At 36.1% G+C, this 17,702-nt stretch overlaps 1 protein-coding gene across 2 annotated transcripts in view; it reads right to left on the reverse strand.

Moving 5' to 3' along the window:
* Positions 1-17,702, reverse strand: part of arnt2 (aryl-hydrocarbon receptor nuclear translocator 2) — a 45,310-nt gene that overhangs the window by 7,039 nt on the left and 20,569 nt on the right. The window contains exons 6-15 of one of the 2 annotated variants that reach the window (XM_066701517.1): positions 15,557-15,659; positions 14,157-14,222; positions 13,774-13,859; positions 10,335-10,411; positions 9,750-9,884; positions 8,560-8,634; positions 5,711-5,862; positions 1,724-1,799; positions 1,108-1,228; positions 196-295 (exon numbers count right to left, since the gene is read on the reverse strand). In XM_066701517.1, the coding sequence (XP_066557614.1) occupies positions 196-295; positions 1,108-1,228; positions 1,724-1,799; positions 5,711-5,862; positions 8,560-8,634; positions 9,750-9,884; positions 10,335-10,411; positions 13,774-13,859; positions 14,157-14,222; positions 15,557-15,659 (991 nt within the window). Of the gene's footprint in view, positions 1-195; positions 299-1,107; positions 1,229-1,723; positions 1,800-5,710; positions 5,863-8,559; positions 8,635-9,749; positions 9,885-10,334; positions 10,412-13,773; positions 13,860-14,156; positions 14,223-15,556; positions 15,660-17,702 lie in introns of both variants that reach the window. The other variant, XM_066701516.1, reaches the window with a different exon arrangement.

Consider the following 17,702-nt stretch of genomic DNA (forward strand, 5'->3'; position numbering starts at 1 on the left):
TAAATCAATGCATTGTTACTGGTCTGCAACACAGTACTGTTCTGCCATTACTGTTTAGAAATACACATTTTAAATAACACTTTCTACAACAGCTAAACATTTATTTTGTTTAATGTAACAGTTCAGGTAAAAATGTAAATAGGCAATGTTGGTAAATCCGGGACAGAGTCATTGTCACACTGGAAACACCTGTACCTGAAGCTTTTCCCAGTGTGCCCTGGTTGGAAAGGACTGCCCTGAGAGTAGAGCTGCTGGCCTCCTGTTGCTGATGACGAAGCCATCATCTTTTTGTCAGCTGCTATAATATATACGTTTTAATTAACACCCAGCTGTACAAGGACTTAAAAAACAAGTTAATACTGGACTTTTTTCATTTTCAACTTGATTTTGCCAGCAGGGTTTCCTGCAGTGCTATTCAAAATCAGTGGATGCCTGGCCAACAAATGCATGAAGAGAAAACAAACAAAATCTTTTGTTCACTATGGCTAAACCCCCCCTGCTCGACATTCCACAAGGACAACCCCTTTCCACTGTACGATCCACAAGCGCCCGCCCCCCCCACTCGACAATTCCGTAACAGACAACCTTGCCCCTGCAAATGTGTGCAGGAAACCCTAGGCTGAATATCCATTAAAAAATAAATTTTAAAAAAAGGTCAAAAAATAAACAAACCAAAACTGTAATAGTATATAAGGGTGTTATACGTAAGTGTCACAACAGAAAGGTCTGTTGAGTGACAGAAAATCATACTATGCCAGTGGTCTCAAACTCAATCCTTGGAGGGCCTTGTGTATATGCTGGTTTTTGTTCCAACAGACTTAATTAGCTAATTGTTTAATTAGCTAGATGCATTTAATCTTTTGAATTTTTGAATCAAATGCACTTTTAGACCATCAACTGTAAAATACCTCACAATATATTTTTGAAATATGTCAAATTGAAAAATGAATTGGACAAATTAAGTAATTGAGGACTCTGTTGGATAGAAAACCAGCATATACACGACCCTCCAGGAATTGAGTTTGAGACCACTGCTCTATGCCTTTAGGTGTAAATTTCCAAGGAAATAAATACTACAAAAAAAGGTAAAAAAACTGCTGAACTTACTAGCAGATAACCCTGCATACATATCAGCAAAGCGTGGGTCTCTTTCCTGGGAGAACATGGTGTCCGTTTTGTCGATTGATTTGGTTTCATGGACGCCCCCGGCAACATTAGGAACAGGTACCTTTGGAAACCATGGAAACAGAAGAACTTAAGCAACTTTATGCAAATAATTTTGGATTCCTCTGAATCATAATAGGAAATACTGATATCGCACTTTGGGATTGCCAAGCCCTTCCCAATTGGAAGGGGACACACCCCATCCATTTTTGCCAGTAGCAACACCACACAGGTGGAGAACTGAGAAGATATTTAGCCAATTAAACGATTTTGATAGGCCCGATTGAAAAAGTGTGATTGGGAGAAAAGATAAAGATGGCAACTCCTACAGCACATTGCCTCCTTTCGCTGTACTGGGACATTAGTTTTGAGGAATTTCTGGTCCAGAGGGAAGCATGCCCCCTACTGGTCAACCAACACCACTTCCAACACTTAAGAGATCCTTCCATCCAGTCCAACCCTGCTTAGCTTCTGAGATCTAACAAGATCAGGCTTGAAGGAGTTGAGGGTGCTGGTCAAAGGGACTGATCTGACTGGATGATTTCGGATTATGTTTTACCTGGGACAAGTCATAGGAGGGGAGGCCATCCCTTTGGTGTACTTCCAGTTCAGCCTGTTGTTGTTGCTGGAGCTGCCTGCAGACACAGAGCAGACAACAGTTATAGGAGCTCAGCCAAGAGCAACCGAAAACACAATCTTCATGACGAATGGCAATAATGCTTTATTGACTTCCAACTCTATTTCTAGGCAACAGCTGTCCAGTCTAGACATCCATTCATTAATGCAATACATACTTGTACCCTTAACATACTTTTTCTTCTATTTTCTAGTGCTTGGGAACATTTTATCTTTGAACAACAGCAACAAGAATAAAAAAACAACCCCCCTATAATAAACACCACTAAGTATCAAAAATATCCATACATTTTAATTTCACAAAACTTCTAATAATTTCCTATTGACATAACCTTCAAAAAGGCATGTTGTGATTTCCTATAAACGTTCCAGTTTAGAATATCAAAGGATCTAATTTCCTGTTTATGATAAATAGGGTATGTTTTATCTACCAAACAAACAGAGTGGTGTGTTTGTGAGGTGTTAGGTATTGATTCAAATATCTGGATATTGCGGCCTAAGTATGTCTTAGGAGTCAGGAAAATTAACCCAGAGCTCCCACAATATGCCCTATGCTTCATTTACCATAAACAAGCCCACCAGGAGACAGCAATCTTTTGTAAACAGGCTCAGAAACTCATTGTGATCCATCCTCAACAGTTTTTCCAAAGGGGAAAAGCTGAAATGGTTGTTTACATCTTGAAACACTTAAAATCAATAAAAAAATAAATTAAAAAAACCTTAATGACAAACCTTTGCATGAAAGTTAAAGAATGCATTGGCAGCAGTAATTGTCTGACCCCTGTTTGGCACCTCCTTGCCACTTTGGATAAAAATAAGTTTGTCAAATGACTAATGTAAGTAAGTATATTCAATTTAAACTACCAAATCACAAAGGCCACTTCAAAGAAAACTGTCACATAAAATAAAAATTTGAACAGTGGCAATTACTCCAAAACCCCATTGTGTCAAATGCTCACTACAAAACCTTCCAAACATACACACAACGTGAATTTATTGCTATGCACTCTTACTCTGCCAAAGAGACATCAGGAGCAAGTGCAAACAAGGTCATCTGGATCAGAATATGAATGATATGAATAACAGAAATGTCGCTCGTGCTTTAAGGGGAAAGAAGCATTATCATTTGGACATTAAATAAAATTAAATAATGCACAAAAGGTTTCCACAGTAAGAATAATTTAATATCAACCTTTGACCTAAAAACTAATTTTAACAATGAGAGTAATGCAAGAAACCATTTTAGTTTATAAGTATATGTAAATGAGGAACAACTGGGGATTGCTTAGTAGCTGAAGAATTTGGAGCTTATTTGGTGTGAAAATTAAAGCCAGATGTGCCAAGCTGAGGCAGTGTGTTAGCAACTTGGATTCTGTGCTATGTAGGAATGTTTTTAAAGTCACTTCTTTAACTAGGCCAAAAGATTTGACTTTTAACACCTTGGTTTAAGTAATTTAAAACAAGCCAAGGTTAAAGACTAGTTGTCATGCACTGCTATTTTTAGTTTAAACAATCTCCAAAACAATTCATTTTAAGAAGTGTTCTGAATATTTGAGTGTTTTATAAAAAAATACAAATAAAAAGTCCAATTTAACAAATGCAAACAACAGCAAACAATGCTGTCATAAAACACTAACAATTCTCACAAATGGAACAAATGAGAAGCCACTTGAAAACATGAATTTGAAAATAAAACTGGTGTACTATAAAATGTGAATCTGTAAATGTTGTTGAAACCCACATCCATTAATAACTAAAGGAATGTTATTCAAGTCTTAAACTGGAGTCAAAGGAAGAGATGCGTGTACATTATTTCAAAGGTCTACAAATCCACCAAGTTAGGTATTTGCATAATATGCTCAAAAGCTCCTTTTTTTTTTTTTTTTAAGTTAATTGCATGAAAGTGAAAAAGGCAAAATCAGTTTGACATGCACAGCTGAGAACTAATTATCCTTCTCTATGTAAGCATTAAGCACGTGAACCATTTTCAGGAATCTCTACAGGCACTTCACAAAAATAAGGCAAGTTGTCTTAGGGTAATACAAGTAACAACACTAAAGCAATTTAACTTCCATTTTAGCATTCTGATGCCGCTAAATTATATGTATTTGTGGGGTTACTAAAAGATCACAGAAATTATTAAACCAAGGACTTGTTTAGTATTGGACATCATACGGCACACCATAATTGAAAATAAGCATCGGCTCCTGAAACTGATATCTTGGCTAAGAAATGGTTAAATCCTTCAAATACATTTTTTTAAATTTTACAGCAGAGCACATCTTGCATCTACTTGACCTGGTATGAGAATAGATGATGCACACTTCAGATCACAAAAAGTACTGTTAATTAATAAATGTGTCAAACATATTTGTCAATTGCATTTTTGCTTTTTCATTTTATTCTAGAGGGGTTTATTTTTTCTTTCAAGGTCACAGATGTCAAATTCTTTTTGCATGGTTGGGATATTATCACTCTGATTAATAATCCACATGCTGCCCCCTCCCACTCGATCCAGCTGTGATTTACATTCCTCAATTGCTGCAGACTTAACACCCAGCTACATCTCCACAGACGGAAATGTGATGGCAGAAACAAGTCAAAAGTTGTATTCCCATACAGCACCGCCATGCATTGAATTTGAATTTGATAAAGAGCGTTTATAGCACTGCTACAGGTATAGAGTTATAGATGCAGACCTATTGATAGATATGCATAGATATTTATTTTTAGGCTCATGTGGCATTGTTGCCATGCATACAACGTGAATGGCTCTGCTTAAAATAAGTGAAATGTCAGGAATGCAGAAATCCTTCAAGACATGCAATAAGGAAAAGCTTATCCAGTACTGCTTGTCCACTGATGTGTAATTTAACTATACACGCATTTTATGAAATCATGGAATGACAATGCGCTATTTCAATAGCTCTTCAGTCATTTTCATTCATTACCATATTCTACACAGATTTTAAATAAACAAGGAGAATAAAACAAGGAACAGCAGGTTCAGACTAAGTGGAAGAAATGGTACGGTGCACTGTGAAAATGAGGATCAGGGATTCATTAAAAATCAAGATTTCCAAATGGCAGGATATTTTCTTTGGGAGAGCACACATCAATCGGAAGGATCACTACTTCACTGAATGACCTTCTGTGTCACTTTTGTGCATTAGATTGGGCTTAGTTTCCGATGGAACCTCCTAAGGAAGTTTCCTCCCTCCTATATCACTGCCAGAAAAGATGACCAAGAACAACAAAACCACCACTGCCCCCTACTGACAGAAAAACAGCTCTGTCTGAGTTTCAGTGAAGGCATTTTCAGATGACAAAAACACCTGTGCTGATTTGTTAAGCAGGTCATTTTTCGCATAACCTGCATAGTTTTACCATTGCAGTCTTGGTACCTGGAGGACCTAAATTAACGGCATCAGACTTTAAAGAAGATAGACAGCAAACAAATACCAGGCAAGCACCTAAATAACAAAAAAATAATTAAACGTGTCGAAACATTAATTTAAAATTCCTTACACCACAAAATAACTAACTTTGGTTACATTCCAAAGCATTTCAGCTTTAAAATGCCAGGAGTATTACATTAGACTGGTATTAATTACAACAGTTGAAGAAATGTATGTCCGTGTCTGTGTAGATGTTGCTTCTACATTTATGCTAACTTCCCTTTCTCTTTTAGTATATTTAGAATCTGCAAAACCAGAGTATCAGTTTTAAATGTCAACATCTTTCCATCACAGTAGCAGGCTGCAGGCCACTGTGTTCAGATATGCACACTGAGAGCGTGACTTACTCTCCGCCCCCCCCCCCGGCCAATAACAAATGCTTTGACAGGAAGTTATGAGTTCCGAATTCAGGATATGGATTAAAAAAAAAAGGAAGAAAAAGGAAAACATACTTGACATTCGTGTTGGTGCAAATTATGTATTCAATTTCATCAGAATATGGATTCTGGAATGTGAAGCTGCTGGTCCTGATCAGCATCCACTCCCGATTCTTTGTGCGAAATCGATACATCACAGAGAGGACTTGACCTTTCAGTTTGACAACCTAGAGGGAATGGAAATCACAGATGGGAGGGGAGAATGAAGAACCTTTGCTCAGAAAATGAAATTTCACAACCTTTAATTCTTTAAAATAAATAGAGTAAAAGGACACATTCCCTACATATAAATAAACCTAATCCATAGTTATGCAATCATTAAATGTACAGGGTGACAAAGACAAAGCAGAGATGTCAGCCTGGGCAACACAAGGTCATTTAACGGGGCTCCCACTGTTAGTGCAGAACAGTGAAGCAGCAGCAACCTGGCACCCCTTCTCATCATTACTACTCTCTATGTGCACATTCTTTCCATAACATTCGCTCTGTGGTTAATCAAATGCAGTCATTCCTCTTTCTTCTTTTAATTTTAACTTGAAATGGCTGCTAAACAAACAAAATAAATACAATAAAATAATAAAACTTTCCTCTTCCACAAGTAGCAATAAATTCCAAGCCTATTTTTTTTTTTTTTTTTTTAAGATGCCTTTAATAACCTCAAATCTACTTTGATTGGTGTCAAACCTTTTTTTTTTTCCTTCTTCTTCAGATAAAAGCAAAGGTCCAATGTTATGTTTAATTCTGCAAATCTACAGATCTGCGTTAGGAAAAGCCATATCCCCTTGTCAACAGTGTTGACCACCACACCTAAAGGTCAACTCAAAACACAAATACAATATAGAGAGCAGTTTTCTGAGCTTCCTATTGAACAGATGTATGGAGGAGAAGAAAAAAAAAAAAAAAACTGTTCTCTGGAAGTCCAGATAGAGCTGGGGTTATTATTGTTGGCAAAAAAAATGGCGAATCAGTCTTATGTTTCTTTCTTGTCTATCAGCTAAAACTATTTTTCCTAGACGCCAGGTCCTTAAAAGATGGGCAATAGCAATGAAACAGATGACCAATTATTTCAATGCTTCTCCCTTCCTTCAAGCATCAACTTCAGACTGATAACGTCAACAGCTGGGCAGGATAAGAATGTTCTAACAGGAGTGAACAGGAGGTCATCTTCTGCTTTATGCAATAAGGAATCAGATAATTAGATATGAAACACAATCCCCCCCACCCACTCTATCATCTGACAGAGATATTGGTGCAATGAACTGAAAAAACTAAACAAAAACAAAAAGACGACACCAAGAAAAACAGAAAAATATTATAAAGCATATGAGCTCTTCAAAATTAAACTGGGCTCACAAAAAAACAACTGTCTTGTAATAAGAATGATTTTACAAAATAAAAAAAACTTTTTTTTTCCATCAATATTAACCAGCTTGGTTTTTCCAAACACACATATTTGTTTCTTCTTTCCATCGTCAGATAAATAATATGCCAACCAGCCAAATAGCTTATGTGAAACAAATTCTCATATAATGGGGTTTAAAGGTTTGGTAAATACTGCTTTCCAATAAAAGGTTTAGATTAGCAATAGAATGCATTGCTTTTGTGAATCTCATCTACCTTGACAGATGAGATTGTCTTTTTATAGGCTCTTTCATAAGAACAGATGTAGAAGCATGTTTTAAGACCTGGGAATCCATCCCAGGTAAGCTTTGTGAGGTCTCAAGATTTCGACATAGCATTAGTTTGTATGTAGCATTTTTGCTGAATCGCCATAGGCCCTTTAAGAGATTGTATGTAATCCAAACCCAGATGAACATTAGAAGTTGTCATGGCATCTATGCCAAAGAAATACTAGGTTAACAATGGGAACTTTTTTTGTTCATCTTTGGGAGAATGCTTTCTAGGTATTTGTGCCATGCTATTGTATACCAGTAAACCAATTTTTAAATACAAATTTTCAAATTGAACTGAAAATTGTCTACTGATATTTTGAACCCCCTAATTGAAAGAAAAATAAATAATGTAACAATGTTGCATGTGAACTAGTTGTTGCACTCATGACAGCTTGAAGCAGCATTTATTCTTGAAAGCAGACTATTTTTCACTTTGCTTGAAGCATTAGGTTTTTTTTTCACATGTTATGTTTTTAGCCCTGTGGAAAGCAATTCCAAGGCAATCAAATAAAACAGTGCAAGAAAATATCAATACATCTTATTTAATATAAAAAATAAATGGGTAGAGTTGGCTTTTTTAATCTTGCTCTGCGATTAAACCCTGGTGCAGACAGAAATAGAATCAATCACATCTTGACAATAGAAAATGGACAAATGTCCTTGAATTTTTTTTATAGAAAAAAAAAAAAGTTTTTTAATATTGAATCTAGCGTGAATAAATAAGAATGAAGAAATGGCCCGTTGGAGTAGTCCACACAGGGAAAAGGCCCTGGTAAACACACTACAATTTAAGAGATGGTAACAGAGCATGTAATTTCTGATTATATATATATATATATATATATATAAATAAATATATATTCATATATAATAGGTATGTTTAACAGGTATTTTAAATTCAGATGCTTCTTAAAAACTGTGGGTTTAACAGAAGATAAGTAATTTAAGGCATAGCAGAAATGAAAGAAATATCTGAGCCCCTCTAGCACCCTGGACTGAATATGTGAACCACTTTATTAAGATGTACTGAGAGACAGCTGCAAAATAAACACATCTGTACAGCAATAATTGGCTGATTGAGTTTAAAGCACTACTCTGAGCTTCTCCATTGCTGGTCCTTGGCAGCTCTGTGCACAGTGCCTGTATGTTTTGACATGACATCCTCTGCCTGCTCGGCAGCTTGACACGTACCTGCTGAAAACTCTCCCTCAAATGGCTTTGATCCTCTGGATGGCAAAACTCCAAAATGTCTTTTCCCAGCAGATCCTTATGAAAATCAGGGGAAGAAAAAATTATGACGTTGAAAAATAAATATGAAATTGCCTTGACGAAAGCTATGGTACGGTCTTACCCTTACATAAACTCAACATACAGCAAGAATGGGACAGGATTCAAGAGCATGTAAGATCCAAATAGAAAAATATGCTACATGCACCAGTCCTCTTAAAACTGCTCTTCCCCAAGAACTAGATGTATGTCTTCCAACACTGCAAGTGTTTCACAGAGTCGAGCTTTTACATAAGCTCACGTACAGGAAGTGTACAGTATATGCATTCTTAAGTATGTGGATTTTGATCCCAAAACCTTAGGAAATAAGAATATTACATTCTTACTTTTCCTATACTAGTAAATTGATCTTGCCATACTTTAACACACATATGTTGTAACCTGTCAAGTATACCTGTCCCAGAGTATGTAGGTCTCTAGCACTGTACCCCCTGTCATCATTCAAGGCACATTTGTCACAACAATAATACCAACATAATGCTGTCAAAGCATTCTTTTTGAGTTATAAGAAAAATAGGAAGGCAGCGTGTCTTGAGAGCTGCTAGGAACAAATTTGATCATTAAATAACAATACAAAAACAGTCTTCTAGGGAGAATGTTGTAATCTGTATATTTATAATTGATGGGAAAATAGCATACACATGAATTGTGTTATTTTACTAATTTACTTTCCACTGCGAAACCTGGCATGGAGCAGTGTGCATTTCCTTCATCAATATTTCAATGAACGTGTCAGGATTAGAGATTTATTATCCATATTCCACAAGGTGTGAAGTCATAAATTAAACGGAAGGCTGATTGCACATCTAACTGCTGCAACTCACAGCTTGCTTTTGGCAGAGAAAAAGTGGGGGGCAATGAAGCAATTGAAGAGGTTAAAAGAAAATAATAATAAATTATAATACATACATATACATACATACACACACACACAACCTCCAAATTAAAGAAAGTGAGTATTTCAGACAAACAGGTAGGCATTTCACCAGAAAACAACATACTTCAATTATATCATACAGTGCTCAGGCAGAAGAAAACAAAGTTGACATTATTGTAGCCCCTCAAGAATTGTGGTGTTACGGAAATAGACTAACCTGGGGTTGGTACCCAATCACATTGATGCAGCGCGGATCCACAAAAGTGATGATTCCATCTGAGCTGTGACGAGACAGGAACTCAGTGGGAACTGACAGCCCGTTCATGTCCATTGACACTGGTGAGCTGGTGACCTGGAGCACGATACAGGCACATTACAGAGTTCAATCACAAAGTGTGCCATTGCCCTTGGAAGTTTGAAAGTATATTCAAATAGACATAATATTGTGGCAATAAGTTTATTATACTCTAGCTATGCTACAAATATATACAGTTAGGTTTTATAAGATGGAAATGAAGTGTAGACTTTCATCTTTAACGTGAGGGTAGTTACATCCAAATTGGGTGAACGGTGTAGGGATTACACCCATTTTTATATGTGGTTCCCCCAATCTTAGGGGCTCAAAATTATTCGGACAAACTAACAATCATGAACTAAACTGATTTTCAATAATTGGTTGCAAATCATATTTTTTTTCACACAATATAAAAGTGCCCTAAACTTTCTTTGTGGGGAGCTGTGGACAGATGTTCAGATGCGTTAATCCAGTCATGAGATACACCATAAACAAAGCCCCCTATACCTGCAGCCTTCCAATTGCAACCAGGCAGTATTTACTGGTTTGTCCTGCTTCTGTGTCTTCATCAGGAATAGTCATCCCTGAAAATCAGACATGGAAATTCATTTTTTAATTCCTTTCCCCTATCAGCTACAAGTATAGTAAAGTGAGTTGATGCATTAAAGAGGTATTTTACTACACAGAACCTCAATGTGAAATACAAAACCATAAATAATTAAAGATGTCAGAATAACATGCCCTCAATTTATATAGAGTTTGAGAGGTTTCATATTTGAAATTTTGCTTCACATCATTTGAATTGGCAGTCACTCAGTTCAGACAATGGTTTTATCATCTGCCACGTTAACTCAAACTAACAAGTAGATTAAAATTACTTCACTTTATCGCAAAGACTTGCTCCAATTACATTAGCATTTTTATAGGTTTTCACTGTAGATGAAACAGTCAATTGTTGAGCAAAAGGAGCAGAATACATTTAAGGAAGTGGATATTTAACAAAAGGTGAGAAAAGCAATGCAAACTTTTGTTTGCCACATAGCAATAAATAATAATAAAATAAACTGTTCTCATCGGCTTCTTAACTTCAGAAAAGATTTCAGTATCCTACTCTCATTTTTAAAGACTTAAAAGTACAAAAGATGGTTGTCTCCATGTCGCATAATGACTATTCTAATTTGCTGAATGACTCTTCCTGGCACAGTGAATTTCCTATTTATAAATACAATGGAAATGTGATTTACTTCATTTAACTTCAGTCACTAATTTAACTTCACCATTTATTTAAACCATGGGTTGAAAGTAAATGCAGAGCCTTAGGTACCATTACACAAAAGGTTTTAAAATTATTATCAGAGACCTATATAAACTACCGCCAGGGAAATACTGTCCTAGTCTGCACAAACCATTTTAATTATGAAGTCTCTCTTTAAGAAAAGAAAAAAAAAAAAAAAAATTATATATCTCCGAGCAAGCCATTGTGCTCTGATGCCTGCAGAATGGAGCAAGCGGAAAAACACATGTGACATCATCATCTGTCAAAGAATGAATGGATAGAAGAAGGATGCTGCAAACCTGGTTCTGGATGAATAATGCTTGCATAAAGAATGATCTCTCCCTCTAACCTCTGAACACATAAGAACATAAGAACGTAAACAAACGAGAGGAGGACATTTGACCCATCGTGCTCGTTTGGTGTGCATTAATAACTTAGTGATCCAAGGATACTATCCAGTCCGTTTTTAAATGTTCCCAAATGTTCAGCTTCAACCACATCACTGGGGAGTTTGTTCCAGATGGTGACAACTCTCTGTGTGAAGAAGTGTCTCCCGTTTTCCGTCTTGAATGCCTTGAAGCCCAATTTCCATTTGTGTCCCCAGGTCTGTGTGTCCCTGCTGATCTGGAAAAGCTCCTCCGGTTTGATGTGGTCGATGCCTTTCATGACTTTGAAGACTTGAATCAAGTCCGCAGGTAGTCTCCTCTGATCCAGGGTGAAAAGGTTCAGTTCCCTCAGTCTCTCAGTAGGACTTTCCCTTCAGACCTGGAATAAGTCTGGTTGCTCTCCTCTGAACTGCCTCTAGAGCAGCGATATCTTTCTTGAAGTGTGGAGCCCAGAACTGTCCACAGTATCCAGATGAGCTCTAACTAGTGCATTGTACAGTCTGAACATTACTGCCCTTGTTCTCAATTCTACACTTTTGACAATATACCCTAACATCCTGTTTGCCTTTTTTATTGCTTCCCCACACTGTTTGGATGGAGAAAGTGAGGAGTCCACATAGACTCCTAGGTCTTTCTCATGTGTTACTTCATCTAGTTCTATTCCTCCCATTATGTAATTAAAGTGGACATTTTTATTATCTGCATGTAATACCTTGCACTTGTCCACATTGAATTTCATCTGCCAGGTGTCAGCCCACAACTGAATGTTATCCAAGTCCCTTTGAATAGCCTGTGCTGCCGAGAGTGTATCTGCTGAGCCACCTATTTTAGTATCATGTGCAAATTTGACAGTTGATTCAGTAACTATTCAGTGTTTCAGTTCTGTAAATCACAAATTGAATATTGAATACTATTCTGATCTATGCATAAAGACTCATTTCAATATTTTCTGTCTAAAAGAAAAAGTCATGTCCGAGTCTAGCCTCTCTTTTTGCAACAACAATGCAAGGTTACTGTAGCGTAAAATATTTAATTAACCAGCATCTTCCCACTTACTATGCAATATCACCCCTCACAGTTATGTTACAAAAGATCATTTTTAAATTAATTACTTTTTTGTGATTCAGTGTCTCTGCATGCAAAATATCTTGTATTTTACAATATTATGCCGTTATTTCAAACAGCACAGTTTGGATACATTTAGCAATAGATATGCACGGCAATGCTTTTAAAATGTATAAGCACTTAATAGTTGAACCAAAACAAAAAAGAAACTGGCTAATGCCCTTTTCCCCCAACCAAACGATTCATACTCAATTAGGTCTCAACCTTAGGATATCAATTCTAAAATTGATATCTATATCTAGGACTATAATATTAATAGAAACTGACTGTTTTCCAAAATTATCAGTTAGATTTTCCATTGTTATAGTTTTCCAGAATTAAAAAGTTTATTTCTTCCTTATTGACTCATCTTAATATATATGGTTCAATACTATCAAAATAAAATACCATAAGCTTTAATTCATACCTTAAATACACTATCAGTGCTGAAACCAAAGGCAAAAGTAACTACACTGCTCCTTTTAAGCATGGAGGATATAAATGAGGGTCATCTTTTCCCATTAACATTAATGGGAATTAAAAAAGGGATTAATACTGGACATGCCATTAAGATTATATTAAAAACAATCTGAAGAAAATAAAATGCTTCCACACATAGGAAAAACTAAGTAGAAATCGAGAGGGTCTCAATTTCAGTTCTCCTGGAAACAAAGGATAAGGAGAGGATGTGTCACCAGTTAAGATTTTGTGCGAAATCCAATTTGTTACCTAATTGAAACAAATCCAATACACCCACTCGTATTGCAATGCCCTTTGCTTGAATTCCAGTGTGATGCGTTGAAAAAAAAATATTGCACAAGATTTAAAACACCAGAATGTGCTTACTGAGGATACCGGATTGAGAGTGTATACATGTACCATGCTGGTACGTCAATTCAGTTTCATAATGGTACTGTGAAATAAACAGTTTGTGCACCCTGTAGTTCCTAAACAAGCAAACTAAATTCTAACAGCTCTTAAAAACATGATGCCATCTAAGAAATCATTCTATGCAAATGAAAAAGTTTAGACATTATACATACAATGAATTTTAAAGCTTCTAACTGTACCAGGCATAGAAGGTCACATCTTGCTTTGTAGCAAGCTGATGCCACGAAAATACTGGCCTACAGCAGAGATTACAATCTAGACTAGAAAGAACTGAACGTGATGTAAATACCTGCAGGTGGCCAGGCTTTGATGTACCCTGTACAATGGACTACTGAATACTGTGCTTCGCCTTCTTTAGATGGTCCCAAACCATTCCTACAAAGAGCAAATGGAAAACAAATCCCTTTGAGCACCTGCTCCCATTTTAAACAAGCAAATAAGCTTTTTTAGGTAATCAAAAAGAAGTTAATGACAATATATTCATATGCAAGATATTCTAAGAAAAGTGTAATATTTAAATGTCATTAAAATCTAATGAGTAACAGACAAATCTCAAATTGTATAAGAAACGATGGGAGAAAAACAGATCAATATGGAGCTAAAACATCATTGTAAAACTCCTTGTTGTTTTGACAGCTGCAAACTTAAGCACAGGCTTACTACACTGCTTACCTATATCTCTTCCTCATGTTGGACAACCGATTTAATGAGATGTGGTCTAAAGGAGCACTGCCACACCTAAAGAGAAGGGTGGGGGGACACAGAAAAACAGATGCATTTTAGATCTCAGGGGACAATACTGGGCTTTCAGGATGAGAGCCATTAGAATTGTCCAAATGTCTTAAGTTCAAAGCTTGTTCTGGATCTGCTATCATCCCTACAGTGTTAGGGCTACTCCAATTGCTATTTTTCATTTGGCTATCTTTCAGATCGCCAGGATATTTTGCAGCTGCTGATTGACTGCCTGAAAGCATGAGGCCGTCCCTATGTATAATAAGAGAACAGACAAAAATATAACATCACCTGACATTTATTTATTACTCAAAGTTATTTAACTATTTATCAGATGCCTTTATCACTACAAAAGGTGTAGTGAGAAGGCTTCAATGGTGTACAGGTGTAAGAATGACAGTGTACTAGGGTGAATGGTAGAAACAGGATGGGCAAGAGAGTTGAGAGTTGCTATTGGCCATGACCGGACAGGAGTCTGGATTTAAAATGGAGGAGCAAGTGAATATAGGACGTATTCTGTAGAAGTTGTTCATTAAGAAACAGCAAAAATGAGAATCATTTTCACTTTCTGTTTTGATTTGGAGCTCCTTCGAACAGAAAGCTTCAAAAAGAGTACATGTGCTTGGCTGGATTATAAATGAGAATTTCCATGGCTGAAACATCAAAGACAAAAAAGAAAAAAAAAAAAAGCAGAATGCAGTTTGATTATTACGGATTTCTTTAAAAGGTAATTTTCATCGTGACGAATCAGGAAACCATATTGTATTTTATGCAATAGTTTATGTAATGTCAAGCACTCTAAACAATTCCCAAATGTTCAGCTTCAACCACATTGCTGGGGAGTTTGTTCCAGATGGTGACAACTCAACAATTCTAAACAAATCCTTATGGTCACTAGTGCTTTAACACTGATTCAGTACCAGTGTCTTCACCAGCACATGAGCATGAGGACAAATACAAGACTTGAATGAATTCAAGTTCATTCAATACACGAAGACAAGTGACTGTTTCTCAACCAGATAAACATGAATAGATTTCTGAGTTACATTTAAGATTTAATTTTGAATTTGAATTTAAGTTGAACTAATCTCCTTTCAGAGTAATTAACTTTTGTGAACTTTATTTGTAAACAAACGGGGAAAAAAAAAAAAAAACATTTTAGCAGAAGCAGATCTGCTCAGTGTTTTGAATCTTTCCAACTGTTCCTCTAAAATAAAGCTAGCAATCTCTCCATGCCCAAATTCAGGAAAATACCTGTTCAGATTACAATTCATATTAAGCTTCAGTTAAAGACTGGGCCTTAATTCAAGTACCGAAATACAGTACACTGGTTTAGTTACCTCATTCTACAAATAAAGGACCGCCTGGATCCCATGCACATTCTCATAGACGACTGCTGGCCTTCTTTCTTGACTGTACCAGTCTTCAGGTCCAAAATGCGGCCTGTGGGACAAGAGAGAAATCCATGACTGCCTACAGTTTGTTCCGATTACCCTTCAGTGGAAAAAAACATGAAATAATTTAGTTTTGGATGTAATGATAATTAAATTAAAGTGGAAGTTCACAGTTTGAAAAGATGACATTTGATAAATTATGCTGCAAAACTAAAACAAGTAAAATAAGGTCATATTAAGATTTTTGTTCAGTTGCAATTTAAGGCAAATACATTTGAGAAATATATATACGTCGCAGTCCCTTCGTAAGCAGGGTGTGGCTATGAAACAAATACTTTTCAAAAAGAGAAAAGTTTGGCTTATGGAAAAAAAATAACAGCTACCTTGTAATCACATAAGTAAATGGTATTTAGTTTTGAATTTCAGCAAGAATTCCATTTAATTCTTAACATATTTATTAAACAAAGTTCTAAACATAGACAAAGTTGGTAAACATTGTTGGTAAAAATGCTACCATATGCTGTAATGTTACTGAATATGCTTTGTTTTTTGTCCTGGGAAAATTCCAGAGACTGTATAACTTTGAATCTACTATTTTTAAACTCACAACAAAAACATTCCATTTTACCTAATCAACAACTTGTTTGTCATGAAAATGTATTAACAAAAGATCACACAGCCTCAACTCGGAAAGAACAAACACATTTTCACATTTCTGAAAGATTTGCACTTCAGTAAAGCCTCAGAATTCCTAAAGGAAATCACATTTGACGTTTCCCAAGCAAGCATCGTGCACCAGAAAGGATGTGCTTTCAAATGCTGGGAACAGGTTCTCCATGACAATTTAAAGTTTCTGTTCTCCAAGGTATCTCTAGCACTGTGTCACAATTAACAGCACAAATGACCTGCCTGTCAAGAATCTATAAAGCCAATGACCTGCAGATCCACCACCTGTGCTTTGTAAAATTGCAAATGATTACAGGTGCAAAGACAAGATAAACCAGAGCAATGAAAATCTCTGTGTCCTGATAAAACCATTAAGCAAGACATCAATTACAGTGATATGTCTGCACAATCGCTCACATGCCATATTAAGGTATTAGAATCACACACAGTCGGCAGAAATGTGCTTGTTAATGGACTGATGTGACGGCTAAATGTCCTCAGCTGCCAACTTCAGGAAATGAGTGTGTAGGATTTACATCACAGAATTGCCACATTTTGTGAACTGTACAACAATGAGTGTCAGCATTTTAGAAAAATATATAGACAACCTTCCTAACTATAGGTTTAATCACTTGGTCATTCCCACTGCACAAAAGCAACATTAGTCTGCACTTAGTAAAACAATTATTTGAATACGTAGATCTTACTTTGATAAAATACAATATACAATTTGGTCTGTTTGGTCTGTTGTTAGTTTGCACAATAATACAGGAATAAGGTTTCAAAAGAACAAAATACATTGAATGTGCATTGATCACAGGGATTGAATGAAGCCTTTCCCCAGTGCTTAATTATCTCAAAACCTGCTCAGGAGTTGTTCTAAAACTAAACCATCTAATGAAGGCATCATGATATTACAATTGTTATGACCATTCATCTTGTTGATCGATTTCACAATGAAGAACTGTACATGACAGCTGTTTACATGACCGCAGTCCAAAATAAACCCCATAAACAAATGATCACGCAAATAAAACTTCAAAAACAATTTTTTACTGGCTGGACAAATTTCCACAGCTATTCAAAATCCTTCAAAGAGCATGTCCATCTCTCTTTTTAATTGTATTTGTTCTAAAATAAAGGTCCTAACACTGAAAAACTTAATTAAAAAACTTGTAATTAAAGTTAAAAGCTAGTTGGATTATACCAATAGGTTAGCAACACCATGTAGCCACATATTCCTTTCAGGTTAGGGAATACACCAGAGCACAGGATAACTAAATATAAAAATATATAAAAATAATCATTTAAAAAAACATGTGGAAAACAAAGGTAGGAAATACAGTGCAACAGGTATAACCAGGGCAGGAAAAGTGACCTGAATCCTATGCCAGATAGCCAGTGGTATGGAGGAAAAATTGAACAA

This window comes from Amia ocellicauda, chromosome 4, assembly GCF_036373705.1.
Source record: "Amia ocellicauda isolate fAmiCal2 chromosome 4, fAmiCal2.hap1, whole genome shotgun sequence".
Taxonomy (NCBI): domain Eukaryota; kingdom Metazoa; phylum Chordata; class Actinopteri; order Amiiformes; family Amiidae; genus Amia; species Amia ocellicauda.